Source organism: Genypterus blacodes, unplaced genomic scaffold (genome assembly GCF_046128005.1).
Source record: "Genypterus blacodes isolate CSIRO-AG114 ecotype Tasmania unplaced genomic scaffold, CSIRO-AGI_Gbla_v1 ptg000104l_1, whole genome shotgun sequence".
Taxonomy (NCBI): domain Eukaryota; kingdom Metazoa; phylum Chordata; class Actinopteri; order Ophidiiformes; family Ophidiidae; genus Genypterus; species Genypterus blacodes.
In genome coordinates, this window is record NW_027466908.1 from 809524 (window position 1) to 834229 (window position 24706).

The following is a 24706-nucleotide window of genomic DNA, read 5'->3' on the forward strand; positions in this document are numbered from 1 at the left end:
CAAGAGATCATTGAAGTTACTGTGGGGAGGTTCTCAAGGTCAAGAGCAAGGTTCTATAAAGGTCAAACGTACACAGAAATGCAGGCAACTTAGTTTGGCCTTCGCAGAGGTTTGTGCTTTCTTGTTGAAGTGACTGATGTATTGATTGATTGATTGATTGATTGATTGATTGATTGATTGTCCCCCTCTCTGTCCCCGTTGCAGCGAGCAGAGTATCTGCCAGGCTCGGGCCTCCGTCATGGTCTACGATGACACCAGTAAGAAGTGGGTCCCCATCAAGCCGGGCCAGCAGGGATTCAGCCGCATCAACATCTACCACAACACTGCCAACAACACCTTCAGAGTGGTGGGCGTCAAGCTGCAGGACCAGCAGGTAACTGGAAAATCAGTCAAAGGTCAAAGTTCAGTCCAGCGAATAGGTTTACTGTGTATGATGATAGGAAACACGGCATGACATCATCTCATCAATATTCATGGTGGAAATCCTCATAGTGGGTTTCTACACGGACACAATCGGAGTAAATGCAATGTTTTTTAAATTCATATTCATCGTATAATTTCCTATTTTCAAAGCAGGGGTGTGTGTGTGTGTGTGTAGCGTCTCTGTAGTTACAGCAGGAATGCAGCATGAGGTGGATCCATCAAATCCCATCAAAGAAGTATGATTGTAGAGGATTAAAACGGAAACTCTCAGTCTGTGTGTGTGTGTGTGTGTGCATAAACCCAAGTGTTTAGTCTATTAAGGGTCTTTAGCGGCACTAATCCGTCTCTGCGGCGACCTGAAATACTCCTATTGTCTGTCTGTCGCTCAGTAAGCGGCGTCTCATCAGCACACGGATGCGTCACGTGTGCGGCTCAGGGAAATCAGAGCCAGATAGAGGAGTAAATAAAATGCTAATATATCCCCTCACTCTCCTCCTCCTCCTTTCACAGGTGGTTATTAACTACTCTATAGTCAAAGGCCTCAAGTACAACCAAGCCACTCCCACCTTTCACCAGTGGCGAGACGCCCGGCAGGTCTACGGCCTCAACTTCGCCAGCAAAGAGGAGGCCACCACCTTCTCTAACGCCATGCTCTTCGCCCTCAACGTGCTCAGCACCCAGGACGGAGGTCAGTGCTCACACACACACAGCTGGCGAACACACACACACACTCTTCAGGCACTCACGCAGCAGTTGTGTGTAACCACGGCTGTGTGTGTAATCAGCGGCTGATTACTATAATGTGTCTACCAGCTGATATTTGTCCCCCGCTGACGTCCATTGATCTAGATTTAGCTCCCTGTTCTCTCTGATGACACGCACACACCACTGCTGCCAGCACGCACACACACACACACACACACACACACACACACACACACACACACACACACAGTATTTAAATGAGAAACGACAGTAGTTATGAACCTATTTGAGCCAATTTATGTTCCTGTTGTCTGGTTTCTATATTTAGTTTGTAGCAGCGTCACAAGTAGATTTTGTATTTTTAAATTTGGGACCTGGAACCTGACTAAGACATTATTCTATCATCTTGCCAAAGCGTCTGTCTGTGGGCGTCATTCTGTGGTTTAGGAACATTATCGTGTGTATCTCTACTTTTGTCTTGCTGTTGTTCTCGTTCATCAGGCAGCAGCAGCATCGTCCTCTGCTGGACACTAGAAAATAACCTAATATCACTACCATTGATTAAGAATTAATTAATTTGGGATGTAGATGATGATGTATGTCAGTCAGTGAGACATCATATTGATCTGAAGGTGCAAACTCTTAAACCTGTGTGGTTGAATCCAGAGTAGAGCAGATTCATACTACAGGCCCTCTGCAACCAATTAAAACTGTGAAAATCAATCAACACTAAACACCAGAGGTTATCCTGGGTGTGTGTGTGTGTGTGTGTGACGCAGAGTGACACAATGAGAGAGCGTCAGCAGCAGTGTGTCTCCCCCTGCAGCCTCTTCCTCCTCTCCTTTAATTAGAGCCAGTCAGGAGAAGAGAGCAGCTCCCTGGGGTCCGCTGATCTTTTCATCTGCTTAATAACTCCAGGACGGAGAACAAAGAAGCTCGAGTGACAGCAGCCAAACACACACACACACACACAGGAAAGACACACACTCGCCTGCACACCAGCAGCTGTGTGAACGATAGAAGCCGAGTGTGTGAGGATGCTTAATAACATCACACAGAAACACACTGCAAGACGCACAAATATCAGCTTTCATTCAGAGAGAGAGAGAGAGAGGGAGAGAGGGAGAGAGAGAGAGAGAGAGAGAGAGAGAGAGAGACCTTCAGTTCTTCCTTGCTCCACTCCTTTCCATGCAGAGGCTTCAGTGATGTGATTCTCTCTGCGGCTCTAAGCAGGAGTGTGTGCGCCCTCTAGTGGTGAGGAGGTCAAACACGTCACACACAGCAGCCATCTGTGTTTGTTTGGACTCCGGTCTCCTCCAGCAGACTGAGGCAGGAGGAGGAAAATCCTGTCTTTCCACATCACATAGTGTCAATACTGATCAGCCGTGTGTTTGATCATGTGTGAGTCTCAGGCAGAGCGTGATGTGACGACTCGCTCCTCGTAAACCTTCACTTCCTGAGTGACATGTGGAGGTGACATGCATGAGGCCCGGTGCAGGCCGGGGACGCACGTGTATCAGCCAGTGTCGTTTGCACGCCGAGTGCGAAAGGGGCACCGGCGACAGACAGGCCCGACCTTTTGAAACATTAACCCCGCGGTGTTCGCTGCACGGCTGCTGCCCGGAGGTGTGTGTTACAAGAAGATGACAGACGATCCTCTGGGCTGGCTGCAAGCAGAGGGGGAGGAGGAGTGGCGAGCTGAGAGGGATAGAGAGGGAGGTGATGGGAGAGGAGGAGGAGGAGGAGGAGGAGGAGGAGGAGGAGGAAGGAGAGGAGGGAGAGGAGGAGGAGGAAGGGCAGCTGCAGGTGAGAGATGGTGAGCCGGGAGTGGGTCTGCCAGTGCCTCTGCGTCTGCTACAGCCGATTCTTCCTCTTCAGCATGTCATGTAGGTAGTGAAGCTCCGTGTGCGTCTCCTGCATGCAAACCACCTCCAGTGTGAGATGTTTACTGAGTGATTATTGTAATTTAGTGTTTGTTATTACTGGGCAATCATGGGGATTTATGGTCCTGCTTAGTGTTTCTTAAGAGTAACTGGAAGGTGCTGCAGTGTTCCATTTCTGCAGAGTGACTGTGACTTTGCTGTTATTTTACTTGTGTACTTTTAAGACTCAGAGCCGGAGATCAGGCCCTTTTATCAGCCTGTTCCTTGATTCCCCACCACCATCATTAAAGTGCGGGATTGGAACCTGCTGTAGACAAAAGAACAACAACTATATGTCATTATAATAGCTTTTCTTCTTCTTTTGTTCCATTTTACATTAGGATGTGGCGAAAAACACATAAGAATCTTTAGGTGTTGAAGTGGAAGTTTATATTGGAAAATCATTAAGATCCAGGCTAAGTTTGGGCCGTGGTCATAGTATAGAATGAAGGTGTGTGTGTGTGTGTGTGTGTGTGTGTGTGTGTGTGTGTGTGGTGGTTGCTCCTGGAGCGCTGACTCGGGCCTTTTCTTTGTCCTGAGCTATTTTGGAGGTCTGTGTCTCTGTTACTTGATCAACGGAGGCCATCAGCACCATCCGCCGGCCGGAGTCACTTCCATTAGCCCATGAGCAGTGGAGGGTGTCGGAAGCGCGCATCGACCCTGAAAAGTGCCCTGCCAGAGCTGTAAAGATCTGACGTAAAGGACAGAAGGGGACAGGAAGCCCCCTGAACCCTGAGATCAACACAAAGCTGCTTTTAGATGTTGATTTAGTTTCATTTTTCTGAATTTAAAGAAGTTCCGATGGTTTCCTCTAAAGCTTATTTGTATGGAATGATGCAGGGGAAACGATCTCAGAGGATTTGTGTAGTGAGAAATGCTTGATTAGAAACCGGCGACTCGCTTTGACTGAGTGTGATCTCACACTCATCTCACATCTTCTAAAAATGAATCATGTCTTCTGTGTCATCCTCACATCACTGCTGTCACCCAGTTAGAAATGAGACGGAGACAAACTGCTGATCAATAATCTCAAACTGACGCCGCGTCTCTGCCCTGTGAGGCCTATGATGTCATTTGATTGACACATTTACACCATTAAGAGTCCTGGGTGGCTTTGTGTGTGTGTCTGTCTGTGACCTTTGACCCCCCAGGGCAGCTGTTACAGAAGCTGTGGTGGTTTCTGTGTTTATCACCGCGGCAACCACAGCTGCCAACGTGTCTCTGTTTTCAATTAAGCTTCGTCTGCTTGTACAGAGCTGCTCACAGACAGCGAGCTCACACACTCTGCTTCTACTTAACCAAACACTTGACACATATTCATATCCAAGCTTCTGTGGCTGTGTGTGTGTGGCTGTGTGTGTGTGTGGCTGTGTGTGTGTGTGTGTGTGTGTGTGTGTGTGTATGTGTATGTGTGGGTGTGTGTGTGTGTGTGTGTGTGTGGGTGTGTGTGTGTGTGTGTGTGTGTGTACGTGTGCATAGTGGCATGAGTGGCAGCTGGGATCAGAGAGGAGCCTGATCTCTTTTCTTCAGGTATAAGAGCAGATATAAGATGACGGTGTGTGTGCTAGCGTGCGCATGTGTTCGTGTGTGTGTGACGGGCTTCGCTGGCTTGCGTGTGACGTGAGCGTATTGTACTCAGGCGGCGGCGGCTCGCCCTAAGTATTGAGAATCAAACGGAGGGTCAAGTATCTGCACGGCGGTGCTGTGGGTAACAGGAGTAAACAGATCAGCTGTTTACTCTGTGTATACTTTCATCTCTCATCACTCGTTACACACAAACACACTGGAGCCACAAAGGCAGATGAATATTTATGTTCCCCACAGTGTTTTCAACTCATATTTAATTCCCTTTGTCACCAGGAGCTTATTCACCTCGAATAACTCCAACATTTCTAGTTGAATTCAGTTTATGGGTAATTGGGATTCAAACTCAGCACGTGAAGCTGAATCTGAAACGTGAGGAGGTCCGGTTGTTGTCAGGTGCAGAATAGAAGAACAATAACATGAGTGTGATGTGTTGAGTTCTATCTACCCTATACTAATGAGGTCATCTTCTCTCTCTGTGTCCTCTCTGTCCGTCTCCAGGTCCAGCTGTCCAGCGTCAAGTCCAGAATGGACCGACCTCAGAGGAGATCGATGCTCAGAGAGCGAGGTGAGGTCATCGCAATCTTTACCAGGCCTGAATGCCTCACAAAAGGGACAAGGTGACAAAAGAGAGAACGACTGGAGAGCAGCGACGCAACAAAAGCCCTCAGCAGAGCAACACAATAGATGAGAGATGCTCTATATTTAGCGCTCCCCTGCAGCGACGTGACATTTACTGTCTGTCTGCACGCCTGCAGCATGTTAATGCAGCCGCTCTCCGAACTACAGGGAGGACTTTGGGATGGATTTTTTGTCTTAATGTCCCAATTTCTCAAAGTGCAACAAACAAAACCCGTCGCCTCAGCAGAGCGTCGCTCCAGAACATTCTCCATACTGTGTTTACATGTGGAGGCAAACACGCCGACCACGATACGACAGGAAGTCTGACACACAGACACTATAATGAGTGAAGTACTTCAGTGTCACCAGCACTTTGTATAATGATAGAGGAAAAGTATTTAGAATTATGTTTGAATCTGATTTAAGCAGAGGTTCCACTCTACCTCCCTCTCTCTCTCCCTCTCTCTCTCCCTCTCTCTCTCTCTTTCTCTCCCTCTCTCACTCACTCTCTCTCTCACCCTCCCTTCCTTTCTCTCCCTCTCTGTCTCTCTCTCTCTCTCACCCTCCCTTCCTTTCTCTCTGTCTCTCTCTCGCTCTGTCTCTCTCTCTCCCTCTCTCTGTCTGTCTCTCTCTCTCCCTCTCTCTCTCTATCTGTCTCTCTCTCTCCCTCTCTCTCTCTATCTGTCTCTCTCTCTCCCTCTCTCTCACTGTCTGTCTCTCTCTCTCTCTCTCTCCCTCTCTCTCTCTATCTGTCTCTCTTCTCTCTCTCTCTCTCTCTCTCTCTCTCTCTCTCTCTCTCTCTCTCTCTCTCTCTCTCTCTCTCTCTCTCTCTCTCTCTCTCTCTCTCATCCATCCAAACATCAGACTCCAGGGTTCAAGAGGACAGACCTGATGGGGGTTTTGGCTCCATATCTCATCCACTTTCTGCTAAACTCTCCCTCAGCTTCGAGCCAAAGCTGCACAATGGATTACAGCTGTGATTGCAAGGGGAGATTGTGTGCTTATGCGTGTGGACTTTAGGTTTGCGTGTGTGTGTGGTGTGTGTGTGTGTGTGTGTGTTTCGGAGCTCTATCTCCAGGGGTAGCGAGGCAGGGTTGCTGAGCAGCTCCTCGCCTGCTGCTTGCTCAGCACATCTCTGCTCTCTGAGACGTCGCCTGGAAAATTCCACTTCCTCTCCTTTCTCTCTTTCCTCCTAAGTCGTAACACACATATGCTTCTGGCAGCGACGACGGACATGCAAGGAAAGATGAAGGCCAGCTTGGCGTCGGGTTGTAAGATGGTTGGACAGGGATGAAGGAAGTTGTAGGAAGTGGAAACACAGCAAAGCCACAAAGTCCACTGATAATGAGGAATGAAGGGATGGATGGATGTGTGGCTGGATGGATGAACCTCTGTCTGGCTGTGCTAGTGGAGAGGATTTGCTTTGCTTTGGTGACTGACGGGCCTCCTGTCTGTGCTTCCTGTCCCTGCAGGCAGATGATGGAACAGCAGCAGCAGATGCAGCAGCAGATGCAGCACATGGAGCGGGAACGACGGTCCTCCAACTCAGGTAGGTCAAGGTCAAAGGTCAACTGTAGAGGCTGGAGTCACGCAGTCTCAAACAACACCCCCCCTCTCTCTCCAGGTTCTCCTTTCCAAGGCCACCCTGCCGTGCTCTCCGTGGCCCCCCCAGTAATGCCTCCCCCTATGAACATGGTCTGCGGCCCTCCTCCACCCCCGCCGCCGCCTGGGCCTCCGCCGCCTCCCGCAGTGGCGCCCCAGCCGCCTCTGCCCCCTCCGCTCCCCTTAGGGGGTGGGATGCTCGGAGACGAGCCCCCCGCCCAGACGACACTCGCTGCTATGATCGCCGGAGCCAAACTGCGTCGCGTCCAAAGAGTGAGACTCACTTTTATCCTGTGGCTGCTGATAAATAAATATTTGACAGTGTTCAACCCGTTTATAGGGATGAGGAAGTGAGATGTAACCCTCACATTTATAAGAGATCAATTAATTAGGATTAAAAGTAAAGTACTGGATTCTTGACCGCCAAGTGGCCCTGTACGCTAAAGGGGGTATTTACTGTCCTAAGCCAGAGAATATCCATCCCTGCAGGCAGTAGTAGTAGCTTTATTATTGTGTGGTTCCAGGAAAAACAATGTATTATACTCAACGCTGACTGCCAGAATGAGCTCTGTTAAATAGGAAACATGCAGACGGTGTTAACGTGTTTTTCCCTCCAGGCCTCAGTGATTAAAGTCCAGATAACATTTTATTATGTGGAGAGTGTTTTATTATGTGGAGAGTGAGCCGATCGTGCAGAGTTTCAGTGCAGTTTTATACGTTTCCTCTCCTCCTCTCCTCTCAGCCTGACGACGGCTCGTCAGGCGGCTCATCAGGCGGCTCTTCAGGCGGCTCGTCAGGCGCCTCATCGAGCGCCAAAAATGAAGCCAACCGAACAAGTGGAGGCAGCGGAGGCCTGATGGAGGAGATGAACGCTCTGCTGGCACGAAGGTCAGAGCCAACAGAGTCCAACAGAACCACACAAACATGATAGCAAACATAAACATTTAGACACGGCCGGTCACTGAAGCCTTTATCGCTCCAGTCAGTGATCACAGTGTTGACATTGATGCAGTTGTGCTTGTGTTTCTTACTTGACGTCTTCTCTTCCCCCAGAAGGAAAGCAGCTTCGGAAAAACCTGAGGACAGCCAAAATGTGAGTGAACTGAAAGCAGAAACTGGGATTTATGATCGATGCAGTTATGATAGGGATGATGATGATGTGTCAGATGAGGATGATGATGAGGATGATGATCCCTGTGTCTTTTATCTCCAGGATGATCCAAATTCTCCCTCACCCAGCACCCGGAGTGGACAGAACGCCACAGGTAGGAACTAAACACAGCAAACCATGACCACCATCAAATGATTATCTATAAAAAAAAGTATTGATTGTGTTTGTTGATGTTTTGGGCGTCACTGATAGACATGAAGTGACACACATAAGCATCGATCTCCACAGGAAGTAAGAAAATGTGTTTAATAGTCAGGCCTGGACTTCTTGCTCTTTGGGATTTGACCAATAAATGGTTCATGATAGGAACGATGATGTCGACAGTCTGAGGTTACATTAGGTGTAACATCAGGTGTCAGGTGTTCAAAATGTCAGATTAAAAATGGAGTTTGAGGTCATGACTTTAGAATCAACTAGAGACATTTTGGTCGAGATCCTTTCAAAGCTCAACTCCGCTGCTTTGTCATTCAGACGGAGCGAAGAAGCCGTGGGACCGAGCGAACTCCGCCGAGAGATCATCGCTGGTTTCAAGGTGAGAGTGGGCGGCAACGACGTAGTGGCAGCCTTTGTTAAGCAAAAGCAACACCAGAGAACCTAATGGTGTGTGTATGTGTTTGTGTGTGTGTGTTACTACAGGGTACGGCCTGTGGGGAGTGGCAGTGACACAGACGCAGACCTTGATAGAATGAAACAGGTAAAGGAAACACACTGTAGTAACCACACGGACTCCAAGGCAGAACTCCAAGTTAAAGCCGATGTATGACTACGGCTTCAATGTTTATTCATTTTCTTGCTGTAATTGCTTACGACCGCTAAATTTGATGGCAAAACACAGATTTTGTTTCCGTTCGCCTCCTGTGCACAAGAGAAACGAGTCCAGAAAAACCTGCGTGATGACGTCTGAACACTGCCTCTTTTGTTTCCTCCACCAGGAAATCTTGGAAGAGGTTTTCCGTGAATTGCACAAAGTGAAGGATGAGATCATCGACGGTACGTTTCCTTTCCTCTGCAACGCTACACACAAAATCAGTCACTCTCTTTAGGAACACTGGCTCCATTCTGTTTCCTGTTAATGCATATTTAATGTATCCTGCCTGATGAGGCTGAGGGATCTGTGGAGAGAGAACCACTAGATGGCAGTAGACTTCCTGATTAATGAGCTCAAATATCAAAACTGTGGACCAACTCTAGCACTAATAATATAACTGCTGCTGGATAATGTCATCATCTTTTTGAATGAGATTTTTATCGTTGATACACGATTTCTCTGTTTCCCTCTCTTGCAGCCGTTAGACACGAACTCAGTCGAGTTAGCACGACATAATGTTTCAGAGCCACTTCCTGATGTGACCCACCCGTCTAAACCACCGCCCCGCCCCCCCCTGCAGCAGCTGCTGTGGCCCTGACCCGGAGGAATCAGGACCGAAGGCCCAAACTGTGACATCTACTCATTCTGTCTGGCTGTGGTGTTGAAGCAACGCGGCAACGTTGCTGTAACACCTCAGAAATGTCTGTGTAACATTTGGTTTGGTGGTGTGTTTGGTGGAGAGAGAGACGTGAACGGGGCACTCTCGCACTGATTAGCCCGCTCTGATTCGGTCAAACCTGTCCGTCTGTTATGCCAGTTTGTCCCTCTGTCCTCGGCCTCACAGAAAAGTGATTTTTCTTTTGTTTGGCTTTTTTTCAAGTGTTTTCTTTTAAACCTTTTTATTATTACTTTCATTTTCATTATTATTGCTATCATCGTTATCATTGTCATTGTAATGATGTTGATGCGTATTAGTATAGTGAGTACAATGGTGATAATGGGAAAATGATAATGAGAACATGATAGTAATGATAATGGTGGTATTATTGCACATGATTTTATGTCAGAGTTTTGTATTTTATATTTGTCATTTGGTTTTCTTTTACATGCAGTCTTTGTCATCATCAACCTGGAAAGTTTTTAAAAGTTTTTAATCCTTTTCGCCAACACAGCAGCAGTACGCCTGGACCCATGGCAGAGAATGACAGAGGGGACACACACACACACACGTCTTTGGATACTGAAAAACTTATGAACAAAAAAAAAAAACTACACCAGAGTATTTGTGATCATGTTGTTAATAAAAATGTTTATTGGCTGCAAGGATATGGTGAAGTATTGTTGATTTTATTCTCTCCTTTTATGACAAAGTGCTTCCTGGTTTGACAACAAAAAAGAAACGCACTGTTTAAAATGAATTCAAATAAAACTGTGAACGATGTCTTGGATAAATGAGGCTCTTTCTTTTCTTTGTCAAAGGTGATGTTAATTATTTTCATTTAATTCAAGACCCTTTGTTTATTGAGTGTGTGCCATTTAATGCAGCTGCTGCAACACAGAAGTGTGAACCCTGTGTGAAAACATGTAGGACGCTGTTGTTAACAGTAACATGCCCTGCAGGAATGTGTTAAAAAATAATGTGATAATCAAAAAATCTAAAGATTACTTAAATAAGTACTTTTCCAAATAAGTTTACTCATTCTAGTTAATTAAAAACAGACTGGAGTTTTCCTCTAGGTGGCGTATTTTCTAACTTCCGATTTCACATGTACACAACTTAGATTTAATAAATGTAATTATTTATTATCGTAATCTTTTTCAATACTAAGTCATAATTTAGACAAATGAAATGAAGTAAAGTGTATGTTTTATCGCTATCTTATTACAAAACAAGTACTGTAATAGATAAAAACGATCAAAGTTTGGGAACCCCCTCGACCGTTTGTGTTATGGCTCCGGGCTGAGCGAAGTCTCGCGGTGTTTGAGTATGAGAGCATAGTGGCGGCGAGAAGTGTGGTGGGCCGGAGTGAGGAGTTGTTATCGAAGAAGAGGAGCGCACGCAGAGGCTGGAGCAGGGGGTGTGTGACTGAACTGAGGGGCCGAAATCAGGAACACAACACGGCGTGAATGAAAGAGGCAAGCTGGCGGACTTCAATATGGCATCCGGAGATACGCTGTACATTGAGACAGACGGCTCGGAGATGCCGGCCGAGATCGTGGAGCTCCACGAGATAGAGGTGGAAACGATACCGGTGGAGACTATCGAGACCACGGTGGTCGGCGGGGACGACGACGACGAGGACGACGACGAAGAAGACGAGGATGAGGACGACGACGACGACGGGCAGCCCATGATCGCTCTCCAGCCGCTGGTAACGGACGACCCGAACTCGATCCACCACCACCACCACCACCACCAGGAGGTGATCCTGGTCCAGACCCGGGAGGAGGTTGTCGGCGGGGACGACTCGGACCTGCATACAGACGGCGGTGGCGCGTTCGAGGACCAAATTCTGATCCCGGTGCCGGCCCCGGGGGTGGAGGACGAGTACATCGAGCAGACTTTAGTGACTGTGGCCGGGAAGAGCTCTGTGGGTCGGGTGAAGCGAGGAGGCGGCGGTGGGAAGAAAGCGGGTAAAAAGAGCTATTTAAGCGGCGCGGAGGCTGGAGGAAGAAAATGGGAGCAGAAGCAGGTGCAGATAAAGACACTGGAGGGGGAATTCTCTGTTACGATGTGGGCTTCGGGTAAGTAAACGCAGCCGAGCGGGCTGTCAGCTCAGTTGTTAGCTGTTGCATGAGGCCTCATTGCCAGGGCGTTGTCCTCCTGCACCAGACTAGTTCCTGGAGTCGTCCGTTGCTCCGCCGTTGGAAGCGTTAAATAGCGCATGTTTTCGATATAAAACCCCGCCACAGCACGTCTAAATGTTTTTGTTTTGAATGGAGGCCATGTTTTAAGTGTTACTGGGCGCCGCCATATTCCCCCAGACTAGTAAGTATGGCGGCGGCCCCGAAAAAATGGCGATAGTCGCGGCCGGGCAGAGATGGCGGCGGCGCTAAGGGCAGAGAGCAGTTGGGTTTTAGGATCCATACAGGCCGCGAAATTGTGGCGCAATTACGGCACCAGTAGAATAATATAAAGTAAAAATATAATATGAAGTGTTCGGCCTTTTAATCTGAGTTTCGTACATTTGAGGTGTTGCGTTATTTGGCTTGTAAACGCTTTAGCGGCTAACTGGCGCTCTGCAGGCGGACGAGCTCAAACACACTGAACACATCGATCATTAGAGCAAACAAAGGTGGACCAGATGAGCTCAGTCAGACTCTATTATTACTCTAATTCCTCACTTCTTTTTTAAAAATAGCTAAATTTAGAAATTGACGTTTTTCTTAAATGTCCCACTTAGTGTTTTTGCTCAGGCGGATCCGTCTATTTTTAGTGCCTCTGCTGGCTGGAACACAAGAGTCCGTAACGTTACTGGAGAGTTTAACAATACACTCGTTTATTGATTTTAAGTTAATATATAACTTGAAATGAAAGTTCTCAAATGTAACCATTACATTTATATATAAATTCGTTTGTTGGTTTATTGAGGAGCGTCAATTTAAAACAGACTGTAGCAGAAATGTCAGAGTAAACAAAGAATAATGATTAAACAAAGTCTGACATAGAAGCTATTGCATAAATATAACTTATAGCTTTATTGAATACTAAGGTTGAGCAAATGAGCCAGCCTCTGTATCCTGATAGATTGTGTGCGTTTAATTTAAACAATCATGGTAATTGTTGACTTTGTGTCACTCTAGTTAAGGTTGAGATCTGTTCTTCCATATCTTCGACCTACAAGATTGTGTCATAATGAGTTTATACAAACATTTTGGACCACAAATCAATGTTGCACCCTTAAACCTCTAATCGCTCAATAATAACTTTCCAAATATGTGCAGATTAGGCATTTGAAGAAGTATAGAACCCAGTAAAGGCTCTGTGATCACATGTTTGTAGCAGGTGTAAAAAAAAACAACAATGTTTGAAAAGGTAAGGTAGAAAGTTCTCATGTTCTTTTTGTAATAATCAGAATCCTTATTCAACATTAATGATGCCTACTCACATGTCATGGCCACCTATTGACGTATATTTATTGTTAAATGTCTGTTAGTGACATAGATTGTTTAATATTTAGAGGTGATTCTGATATTCAGTCTCCAGCATGTGCAGTGTGTGAGTAGACAGAGTATTAGGAACACATTTCTAATTGGCAGAAGCACCTAGACTGTGATGTTGTCGCAGGTGTTTTCTCCTTTTGTAAGAGTTTAAATGAACCTCTGGGCCCAGATCTGTACTGAGGGAAAGCCAGTATGTTATCCGTTCAGTCTCTGTAATGTGTGCCTAGATGATCAAACAGACATCGACCACGAGTCTGTCGTGGAGGAGCAAATAGTTGGAGAGAACTCGCCACCGGACTACTCGGAGTACATGACGGGGAAGAAGCTGCCCCCTGGTGGCATCCCAGGGATCGACCTCTCAGACCCCAAGCAGCTGGCTGAGTTTGCAAGGTGAGGGTGTGTGTGTGTGAGTGTCACCTTGTTTCCCACAAATAAACCCTCGTGTTTGTGAGGCTTGTTACATGGCGTTCTGTTTGGGCCCTTAAAATAGGTTAAAGTGGACAAAGTTCTGCTCTTTTGTCCCAACACCTGCAGTGGAACATCATGAGATACTGTTGGACTGTGACATCACTGTTACATCTGAGCCACATGTCTATTTGTGTTTGTTAAAAATCTCATCCCACCCCCCCACAGGATGAAGCCCAGGAAAGTCAAAGAGGACGATGCTCCCAGGACGATAGCCTGCCCTCACAAAGTGAGTCTGAAACAAACCTCACTTACTGACAATTGTCTTACATTGTTGCTTTGATTTCTGTATAACTAAAACTCTCTCAGCACGAACCTCCACTAAGCCCAAACACTATGATCTAAAGTTCTACAAAACACCCCAGAATATAGGGTCTGAGGCCGACACATTGAAACCGATACGGTGGCAAATTGACTACATTTCTCTATTTTCAGGAACTTTCCAAATCTAAACTAGGAGATGTTTTGTGTTCACTTAACTGCTCTGAAGTCTGCAGGGTGGAACTCATAGAGGAGCCACCTACAGCTGCAGCCTGCTCACTTCATAGTGCTGTTTTAAATTTGTAATCTTCACGCAATAACCTATGATGACAAAGTGAAAACATTTTAAGAGAAGAGCCACAGACGGGTGATTGGTGATTATTGGTGTTGGTTTTTCATAAAGCCTTAGATGTTTACATTTGACATCATCATTGTAAATCTGTTCTAATGTATGAAATGATGCATTTATTGGATGACATCACATTGTTACTTTTCATGGCATCATTTGTTAATGTCGCTCTAGAGTGGAAACAAAGCGTTCCTTTCGTTTACAAGTGGTTTGGGCGGTGTGTGTGTGTGTGTAGTCTTGGTGCCATGGATGTTTGCTGACTGTGTCGTCGTTCCGCAGGGCTGCACAAAGATGTTCAGGGACAACTCGGCGATGAGGAAGCACCTCCACACCCACGGGCCGCGGGTCCACGTCTGCGCCGAGTGCGGCAAGGCCTTCGTGGAAAGCTCCAAACTCAAACGTCACCAACTCGTTCACACGGGAGAGAAACCCTTCCAGGTGGGTAATCTCACACACACTCACCCACACACACGCCCAGGTTGAAATAAGCAGTAATTGCTCACTTGAAAGGTCCAAATTAACATCCAGCAAGCACCAAATGCCAAGGAAATTTAGTTTTAGGAGAATAAAAAGGTCGCCTATTACACTGACTGCTGACATTTTGCAGCAACACATTTTCGAGGCTCGCTTACAGATGTTAGAGTGCGATTCTGCTCCATTTTTAGAGAGAAGTCTGCAGAATCTCCAGCTATTTGATTTCTACTAAGTCTGCAGAATCTCCAGCTATTTGATTTCTACTAAGTCTGCAGAATCTCCAGCTATTTGATTTCTACTAAGTCTGCAGAATCTCCAGCTATTTCATTTCTACTCGGCGCCGCACAATGTTTCAACGGAGCGGCTGTAGTGACAGGCTTGACAAGAATCACACTTTACCTTTTTATTACCAAGTTACATTAGTTCCCTTTGGTCTGTAAATAGTTTGTGAAGCGACAAAGAATCCAGTCAAGCGCCGCGCTTAGCTCTCGTCTCAGTCGCCACTCACGGCGAGCTGTTGTGACAGAATGTTGACGGTATGCAAATGAGTCACCGCTCCGTCCTCGCTAAGGCTATATTTAATTTAATCTTATTTATATTTAAACCTGGCTTTAACAGCCGTCATCAGCGTTATACAGACAGTGTTACACAGATACTGAGAGGCGGCGGTGCGACTTGGACGTCCACAGATCTCAGTGTGACGCGGTTCAAGCCCGTCCATCCTTCATTCATTCATAAAGGGACACGTTTACCTTTATGCTCAGGCTGTCAAACACTCCTGTCTCCCACTCCGATGACGTAACGGGCGGGAGTGAGCAGAGGTGGGGTGACGTTAAAGACCCGAGGATGTTGATGCGAGTAAATAGGCCCTTAATTATGACGCAATATGTCCTTCCAACCCTTAAACCTCTGGACCCAATGTTCCCTCACAGCCGAGGGTTCCTGCAGGAGGTTTTGTGTAGCAGTGGCTCCTTTAGACACAGAGGGTGAATCTAACATGCAGCTTTGCCTTTGACCTTACCGCCTGGCTCTCTCCTCCAGTGCACCTTTGAAGGCTGCGGGAAACGCTTCTCTCTGGACTTCAACCTGCGCACGCACGTGCGGATCCACACTGGAGACCGGCCCTACGTCTGCCCTTTCGACGGCTGCAATAAGAAGTTTGCTCAGTCAACCAACCTCAAGTCTCACATTCTCACACACGCCAAAGCCAAAAACAACCAATGAGAGAACGCCTCCGCCAGCCTGGAGCCACAAACACACAGACACACACACACACACGGACGGACGTAAACGAAGCATCCCAGCAGCACCACCACGCTCTTTTGGAATGAAAAGCTTGAGACTCCTTGATTCATTGAGATTAAAAGACTTGAAAAACATTGAAATTCAGCGTAGTTCTCCTCCTCCTCCCCTCCTCCTCTGCTGTCGTGTCGACTGAGGAACACAGTGACTGCCCCCCCTCCCCTCCACGACCCCCTCCCCCCCTCTCTCTCTCTGCAGTGGCACTTAGCTTCCAGAAGGTGGAGCCCACGGACAAACATCAGAGACTTATTTTTACCACAGAGTGGAGAAAAAGCAGCAAATCGATACATATTTTTAATTTTTGTTCCATAGCTTTTAATTTCTCCTAGTGTGCATATTGTACACTTGTCTCGGGCTATGTTTACTCAAAAGTGTCACTCTTCCTTTTCCTCCTCACTTCAGTCGAGCGCTCTGATTCCTCGGCCCTCGCGTGACGCCGGCGTGTAAAGGATCTGTACGTTTTGCATTTCCATCCCCTCCTCTTCGGTTGTATTTTTCTCTAACCACAGAATAACCTTGTATACTTGTATTGTATGGCTGTAACGAAATAATGTAGACATAGCTAGAGGTGTGATTTAAAGTGTTAACCGATTAAACTTTTAGTCATGAGTTGCTTTATATTTTCTATGGACCGTCTTTACACCGATAAGTGAGCGGAGAGCACGGTCACCGTCTCCTCTGGCACAGCGACATGTACAGGCCTTCATCAATCACTCCCTTTTGTTGATATTTACACCGTGTATCTCAACTGCCCACAATAAAGAAATATGGGTCGTTGCAACCCCTGTTAGAATCAGAGACTTTTGCTTTTCCCCTCCCGACGCATCTGTTCTCCCGGAGCAGCTGTTAGTCACCGTAGACACGCTGGGCGATGCGAGGGCGGCGTCGGTGACCGCGAGCAGCTGCTGAGAACAGAAAACTTGTTCCCCGTGTTCCCCGGCTGCGGTGGAAGCAGTGGCTGTGTGTGTGTCGGAGCTTAAGGGGTCACGAGGCTGTTCTGGGTGAGTTTTGGTCCCATGAGTCATTTTTTCCCCAAAGCAAATTGTGTTTTTGAGGATTTTCACCTCATTAAAGCGATTTAGGAAAGGAAATTCCAACGGTTATTTATGGATTTTGATGGAATGGATGTTGTGGTAGATTTTGAGGCGCAGACTAGATTTGAAGTCTAATTTGTTTACATCCAGAATCATTACACCTTGATTGAATTCTTGGATCTCCTAAACTTAGCGGCTTTTACAACATGAAATAGTCGGATTATTAAAGTCAAACGTCCACAGAGATGCAGGTTTTGGTTGTCATAGCGACCTAGGGAGGAATATTTGGGCTTGGCGGAGGTTCGTGCTGAGTTCAGGGCTCATCGCTTTGTGCTTAACCGGCCAAATGTGCTCTTTATGCTCCAGTATCTTCATCATGACAATCTGCTGCCACTACTAAGTTGACAACCTCCATGTTTGCTCGCCATTTGTCTCCTGCACGTTTTTAAGGGATTTCAACCATCAACTGAAAGAAGGCCCTGCAGCAATTTGACATAACGTTTTGTTTTTTCAGAGACATTTTCCATCCTTACTGGGTCGCTGAGGTTGTTTTTGTTGTGTAAGTTGTGTCATTCTGGAGATGTTTGCTCTGTAGGCCTCTGAATGAAACACGTATGCCATGAAAAGTAGTCAGCACGAGCAGAATGTACTCACTGTTTGTAATAAATGAATGAATGGAAAAAGCTGCATTTTGTTATCCTGTTGTGTCTCATTATTGTGGTTGTGGAGCTCATCATGCCGTAGCTGCCACACATGGACACACACATCTCACTCCGTATCGATCAGATGTTCTCCAGGCTGCAGAAACTCGGTGGATTCTCCCTTGGCTCTCAGGCGTCCAGCTGCAGATGTTCACTTCACGCATGGATCCATCCAGTTTGTGCTCAGCCAGCAGGATTTAGCACAAGCGGCCACCTCAGCATCCTGGTGAGATCCTGCTGCACTCCTGCTCTTACTGACACCTACTGGCGACACGCTGCACTGCAGGGCTCAGGCCAGGAAGCACTGCGGTGCTGTCCATGGTGCTGAACCTGCATCTTTCCTGCGTTTAACCCTGTATGCGCCGACCTCTGCCTGCAGGAATCCTGTTTGAATGAGCTCATCCTGTCACTCAGCATCGAACACTTAATGCTATACTATATATACATATTCTTTAATCTAGTTAATTTTAGTCACAATTCTGCAATACAGTCAAACTTTCAAAAACATTCATTGTAGAAAGCCTTGTATTTTGTACTGGGAGTTCAGATTGATCTAAGTATTCAAACCACAATGGGGTTTTGAGCCTTCTTGTCGATTTTTGTGCAAATCAACCCTTTCATCATAAAGTTAGAGGTATTTTGTTGCAGGTGAATGAGCGATTGGTGCTGCTCCCAGACACCAACCTGAAAATGCAGGTGAAAATCGATTAAAAACAAACCATTATAACCAGCAGAATGTTCTTCAGAGCCAGATCTAACTCTGCAAAGGGAGGCGGCCCTTTTGTGGTGGTGCTGTTTTATGCATTCATATGAAGCCGTTTCTGCACGCTGGGCACCAGGTTCACACTCCCAGCAGGGGTCCAGGGCCTCGTGTTTCAGACGCAGCCTCGTTACCAGCTATTGTATTCTCTGATTTTCGAGCTGTTCAAAGAGACTCTATTATTTAGCTGTATTATTGCATCGCTTCTGTCTCTTTGTAATTTGTTTCTATTCCCGCCTGTAGAGGCCTCAGAATGAAGGGGAGGGGGGGGCACACGGAGCCGAGGTGCTTTGTTTTCGCTGTGAACAAAAAATAGATTAAGCTTGACTGGGTTCAAGATGTCTTATTGGCTTTTTTTAATCCTCCACAGAGCTCAAAGTGATCTGCTGCTGGAAATACAGAATCTGCTGCACATTCCTCCTACCTGAGATCAGGGCTGATTGGACTGGTGTGCGAGCCCACCCTCTGTGTGTGTGTGTGTGTGTGTGTGTGTGTGTGTGTCAGGCATGATTCCACTCGGGGCTCTGTGTTTTTTTCAGAGGGAGCATTTATTCATGCGATTGGTTGTTTTGATTGACAAAGGCAGGGGAGAGTAAATGCTCTACTTGTTATGCAGCTGAAGTCTGTCAAGCCTCCACCACCTGCTCTCTTTCAGATGCTTATTTCATTATGGCTCCTCTCTCCCAGGACTCCAGGCACCGGTGCTGCATGTCTAACCTGGACGTTATGCTCCACCTCGCCCTCTCTCTCTCTCTCCCTCTCTCTCTCTTCCTCCCTCCCTCCTCCGCGCTGGAGTCTTAGCTTATTTGTAGCCATGCGTGATCTCAAACCGCAATCCAGACGCCCTGGGTTTTCTCTCAGTTTGTCCTCATGGCTGCAAGCAAACAACGGTTTAACACGCTGAGCCCAAACCAGGCATCCAGGCAGCGACCTGACCCAGACTGCTGCTCTGAACCTGATCACATAATCCATACAGCTCAACCCTGCACTTTATTATTCAGCTTACATTTCTTTAATAACGCCGCTGCAGGAGGTTCATGCTGTTCTTGCTTATGCACCAAATTTCTATACAGCTGTGTAGTCGAGACGATGAAGGGTTTAGATGAAGAAAATGTTTTTGTTGTCAACCCTGCTAATATGAATCAAATCTAATGTGTGAAGACTAATTAAACTAAATAAACATAACAGGCCCGGTTTGATTGATATCTGCGATGCAAAATGAACCAATGACTTAAAATCTATGAACATTGAGCTTCTCTCTGTTTTTTCGCAAATTAAAATTTAATGAGGCAAACATTTTTCACCTCATATATTATATTTCTGAATCATCTTCTGACTGTGGGCAGCTGATCATAAACATCCAAGCACCCTTTATTCAAATGTTCCTTAATTGTCTCTTTGATCATTTAGTTTCCTTATATTTACAGATATATTCATTTCTCACAACAACAGAAACATAAATGATGTTTCATTGATGTTCTCGCTTCACCATTGGACTTAATCAGTATTTCACGTTGTTGGTGTCTTCATCGTTAGTCTTCCTCTCCTGTGATGTGTGTGTGAGTGATATGAGACGTGATGTTTCAGTGCTGCTAGAATGTTTTACTCCTTCCTCATCTCGGTTCTTGCTCCTAGACCCTTTTTACTTCACATTCATTCCATTAACGAGCGGTTAAAGATTCTGTAGTTGTTTAGACTAAACCCTGTTTTATGTGGATACAGTTTATCTTGATGCATTTATCTCAGGGGATAGTTTCTATTTGTTATCCCAGTACATTTTGGTATCTCTGCCCCTCCCTGGTCGTCGCTGCTAACCCACTTCCTGCTCCTCCATAACGACCTGCAGCCTCACACCGTCTGCTGCTCAAATCTCCAGACTTAAATGTGTTGTAGACATGTTTAAATCTTCTGAAGTGGCTTTTTTTTCTTGGCGGTGGGCAAAGCCAGTGATGCTATTTCCATGCAGAAAATATGTTGCCAAGGTAACAGAGGCGCGCGAGAGAGAGAGGGAGCGAGAGCAGGCGAGAGAGAGAGAGAGAGAGAGAGAGAGAGAGAGAGAAGCTGAGATGGTGTGTGGATAGCAGGAGAGCTGCTGCTGCTGCAGACTCACAGCTCGGCGCTCCACCCTGTCAGCAGCATCGCACCTCTGAGCTCTCGGCTGCCATGACAGGGAGGAGTTTCTGTGTTCTAATGTGGTGAAGCAGAGGAACGTGCAGAGAGAGAGAGAGAGAGAGTGACGCCTTTGCTCACACCTTCCTCACCTGTTTCACACAAACACCCCCCCTCTCTTTCTCTACACTCTATACTCTCCTCTCATATTCTCTCTCTCTCTCTCTCTCACGTGCTCAGTCACACTCTATCTGTCTTTATCTCTCCCTGTCTCTCCCTCCATCTGTCTCGCTCACTCTCTGTGTTTCTGTCGCTCTTTCTCCATCTCTCCGCCTCTCTAGCTCTGTGTATGTCTCTCTCTCTCTCCCTCTCACTATATCTGTATTTCTCTCTCTCTCTCTCTCTCTCGCTCTCTCTCTTTCGTGTCAATCACAGATGGACCTTTGTTTGATTAGGCCTCGTTTCAGGACCCTCGTCACGTCGCCTCCCCCCTCCCTCGTCTTCGCTCCTCCCGGTCACTGAAGGTGTTTCTTCTTCTTCTTCTTCTTCTTCTTCTTCTTCTTCTTCTTCTTCTTCTTCTTCTTCTTCTTCTTCTTCTTCAAACGAGCTCCTCAGCTATTGCATCTACATTTCAAATCATCTACATTGCAAACATGGTCTCAGTCAGATCAAAGACCTTTCCAGCCTTGTTTATGAAGAGCTGCCTGACATTCTCCATTTTACCCACAGTGCCTCTGTCCCGTCAGCCGCATTGGATGACAAATGATCAAACCGCTGCTGTGGGGCCAGTGCACTGATTATTCTGTCCAAATCCCCATGTGTGTTACCGTGTACGCTTTATATCGCCAATTAGCGTGAAAATCATGTTAAATGTGACACTGAGGTTTGATATCTCAACTTAACAAGCACACTTAGATGAGATCACTGAGGAATCACAAGGATTAGCACACACACACACACACACACACACACACACACACACACACACACACACACACACACACACAAACACACAAACTCATAATCCTGATATGAGACGGAGCTAGAGCCCTGTGGAGGAATGTGTGTGCACAGAAATTAGTCACCAATGGCGAAGTGAGAAGCATAACAAATAACACGGAAGAGCTGAGGACACCTGGGGGGCTTAGTGCTGTGCTACATGGTAACAACACGCCTGTGAAAGGCTTCCACACGCCCTTACGTTTCCAAACGGAATGATGTCAGTCATGCAAAGATTACATGACATGAATGACGGGCAGGTTTCAGCATGTGATGAAGAGGAAGTGACCTCACAGACCTCCCTAGCAGTTTCCCGCCCTCCATTAGCTGAGGCCTGAACGCAGGCCTTTCTCTTAGTGATCGTCAACAGCGGCAGATCAATGAGGGATCCATCACTCAGCCGACACGAGCGAGCAAATCACCTCCGTAAGCAACCGGCGCCATCCGCCAAATGGGCAGAAAATGGTGTCTGATGGCGCCTGGTGTGTGTAGTGTGAAGTACAGACGGCCTCTTTGTCGTCCATCACCCGAGAGCATGTGTGAGGGAGAGAGGGATGGTGAGGAGGAAGAGGAGGAGGAGGCGTCTGTGATCTGGTGTTTGACCTTCACCCGGCAAACTCCTCGACTTTCCGAGGGAACTTCACTTCCTTTCCCCTCTTGATCAAACCCCAGACGGGCAATCGCAGCGTAGCCCATCATGAAAAATGGATGAATCTCGGCCCGAGCTGCGACGCGGGCCGGCGGCGGAGCGGGGAGGCCAAAGTTAACGGCCGCGTGCGAGGGATTCACACGGTGGCCGAGCACTTGGCAGCGTTAGTTACCAGCTTGAGTCATCGGCTCCACTAGACGGTAACAGTTGGTGCGGCGTAAACAAGGAAGTCTTTAGTTTTAGATTTGACCGTTTCAATTATCTCTCATCTCGCCCAGACTCCTGTTTTTTTTCCCAGAAACTGTAATCACATCCAGTATTAATGAGCCGTGTTCATCCTGGACCCATTTACTCCTCTCAATAATGCACGCTCTCTGGAATTGCCTGTGCATATTTTTACGCGGCGACACCTCTCCTTCCTTTGTGCCTTTCCCGCCCTGAGGGATCTCGCCGGCGTGTCGGTCTGGTTCTCTACCTGGCCCTGCGGCTCACCGGGGGAACGAGGAGGAGGAGGAGGAGCTGCGTTTACATGCACTGCGGCGCTCAGGTGTCGGCCGCCATGATGTGAAAGGCATTCATCGATTCAGGATTCATCAGGATTAAAGAGGTCGATGCTGACTCGACTAAACCCGGCATGGAAACCAAAGAATTCACAGTTTCCTTCCCTTTCTGTCACCGAATGCTCAGTGACAATGTTTGCTATAGATATTAAAATAGGACAAACGTCGCTCTACATTAGTATAGTTCCCTCTGCTCTGTAAATAGAGTTTGTGAAGTTTGTTGCCTCTGCAGTTTGTTTGTTTGGAGCCCCTGAGTCTGTTCTTATCCAGAGCGAGCTGTAGTGGGCAGGCGTCGGCCTCTGATTGGTCGTCTCAGTGTGGGAGCTCACCACACACACCTCACGGTTACTATTCTCAGTAACCTCGTCGTTGCTGGCAGCCGACAGGTCGCCCCGATCTCCATCCGCGCCCGGGCAGCCTGCAGAGGCCCCGCTAAGCTCCACCAACCCTCATACTTTACTCTAATGGATGGAGCCGAACATTTGACTGAAGCTCCTAATGAAGCATCGAGCTGCAGCGTGAGTGTGAACGGTGCTCACTCACTCACTCACTCGTCTTAGAAGAGCTCAATCTTCTTCAATGAAACGTTCCTGTTGCTCCTCTCTAATGTGATTCTAATAACCTGTTGGCTCAACGATCTCCTTAAACAAGACAATTGACCGCAAATTGGACACATCAATGTCCCGACGTGATCTCCTCACGCTGTGATTGTCACTAAATGGAGGCAACCGCGGCACCGGAGGCCGTGTTGATTTAACGGCTCCATAAAGCGACTCGTCCTGTCAGAAAGCCACGGAAACTCACACAAAAGGAATGAATCGCCCGTTTACAAGTGACAGCGGAAAATGAATTTAATCAGCTGAACACCGACGCTTCTGTCGAGAGAGAGGAGAGAAATGTAATCAGATCGCTCCTGACAATCAGGCTGACCCGGCGGCGTACGCGGTCAGTCAGGCCTCGTCGACTGTGGATCAGACTCGCACACGCAAAGATTGGCAGACGAATCCTCGAGAGAGCCGGCGGGCGGGCGGGCGGGCGGAGGTCACGGGGCTTTGGATTTGAGACAGGCAGGATGTCGAGGCGCGTGGCGAGGATCACGCAGTCGAGCGGAGTGAGTCAGCACGGACGCAGGGCGGGAGAGAGGGGAGGGGAGGGGGAGGAGTAAGTGGGAGCAGGTGAGCAGGAGGCCAGAAGAGGGCCGTGTTCTAAACCGGGTCAGGATCATGCAGCTTGTGCGGTTCTGTGGAGTGCACTTGGCTCTGCCCTGTGCCGGACCCCCAGCTGAGGTCCACGGCCCCCCCCCTCCCTGCAGCCCCACAGGACCCTTTGTTAGAGCGCTTTGGATGCTTCAGAGCCAGAGGCAGCAGGGAAACAAAAGATGCTCTTTCCTCTGCTTCATTTTCAATTTCGCTCTCCATCTTCTCTTTCTCTCTTTCTCTCTCTCTCTCTCTCTCTCTCTCTCTCTCTCTCTCTCTCCCCCCCTCTCTCTCTGTCCACGGCTCACTCTCTCCATCCTCCCTCCACCTCTCATTTCCTCTCCACTCCTCCTCCCGCCCCGCTCGTCTTCCATCCTCTCCTCCCTCCAAGAAGCTCATCTATTATTAACACACACCTCTGGTTCTCGCCGGTGCCTGAGCCCAGGTCCACGCCGAAGCGCCTCAGCATCTCAATCACCCGTAATGAGGGAGGAACGATGAGTAAAAGCGCTTCAATCTAGCCTGTTTGGTTGACAGCAATTCATTTCTGTCTGACGGACTACATGTGCTGCTTCTCCTAACGAGGTTTCCCACTGAAATGTCGCATATCACACCGGATTTCAACCCAATATGCTGGCGTCCCTAGAGTCTCTGTGTGCTGAGAAGCAAAGCAGCACTTGTATGTAAAAATCAATCAGACCGGCATCCGTCTACCAAACACGCCGTGAACCGCAGCTCGTGTTCCAGCAGATAATGCGTTTCATGTCAGACCTGCGATGGGAGACATTTCTGTAATTGTAGAATAGCGGCGCTCGGGTTCCCACTGCCGAGGTCGTGTTTAACCTCT

At 47.4% G+C, this 24706-nt stretch overlaps 2 protein-coding genes across 3 annotated transcripts; both read left to right on the forward strand.

Annotated features, from left to right (window-relative positions):
* Window positions 1-208: 208 nt before the first annotated feature.
* evlb (Enah/Vasp-like b) lies at window positions 209-10057 on the forward strand. Its single transcript, XM_076160197.1, has 12 exons — window positions 209-373; window positions 934-1111; window positions 5136-5197; window positions 6744-6804; window positions 6850-7130; window positions 7600-7745; window positions 7914-7950; window positions 8071-8122; window positions 8500-8560; window positions 8665-8722; window positions 8961-9018; window positions 9315-10057. The coding sequence occupies exons 1-12, from the start codon at window positions 239-241 to the stop codon at window positions 9350-9352; spliced, it is 1167 nt and encodes a 388-aa protein (XP_076016312.1). The 5' UTR covers window positions 209-238; the 3' UTR covers window positions 9353-10057.
* A 771-nt stretch (window positions 10058-10828) lies between these two features.
* Window positions 10829-17572, forward strand: yy1b (YY1 transcription factor b). 2 transcript variants are annotated; one of them, XM_076160165.1, is made up of 5 exons: window positions 10829-11581; window positions 13228-13390; window positions 13634-13694; window positions 14355-14513; window positions 15591-17572. In XM_076160165.1, exons 1-5 carry the CDS (start codon window positions 10993-10995, stop codon window positions 15771-15773), a joined length of 1155 nt encoding a protein of 384 aa, XP_076016280.1. In that variant the 5' UTR covers window positions 10829-10992; the 3' UTR covers window positions 15774-17572. The 2 variants fall into 2 exon arrangements, with proteins under 2 accessions (XP_076016280.1, XP_076016282.1); XM_076160167.1 differs by having other exon boundaries at window positions 10831-11581; window positions 13240-13390.
* Window positions 17573-24706: the final 7134 nt, after the last annotated feature.

Excerpts from the sequence above, each read along its gene's own strand:
- evlb (XM_076160197.1), top strand. The coding sequence starts at position 239 with ATGGTCTACGATGACACCAGTAAGAAGTGGGTCCCCATCAAGCCGGGC. Across the intron at positions 7,746-7,913 it reads AACGCTCTGCTGGCACGAAG|GAAAGCAGCTTCGGAAAAAC; the intron begins GTCAGAGCCAAC and ends TTCCCCCAGAAG. Across the intron at positions 7,951-8,070 it reads AACCTGAGGACAGCCAAAAT|GATGATCCAAATTCTCCCTC; the intron begins GTGAGTGAACTG and ends TTTTATCTCCAG.
- yy1b (XM_076160165.1), top strand. The coding sequence starts at position 10,993 with ATGGCATCCGGAGATACGCTGTACATTGAGACAGACGGCTCGGAGATG. Across the intron at positions 13,391-13,633 it reads CAGCTGGCTGAGTTTGCAAG|GATGAAGCCCAGGAAAGTCA; the intron begins GTGAGGGTGTGT and ends ACCCCCCCACAG. Across the intron at positions 14,514-15,590 it reads CGGGAGAGAAACCCTTCCAG|TGCACCTTTGAAGGCTGCGG; the intron begins GTGGGTAATCTC and ends TCTCTCCTCCAG.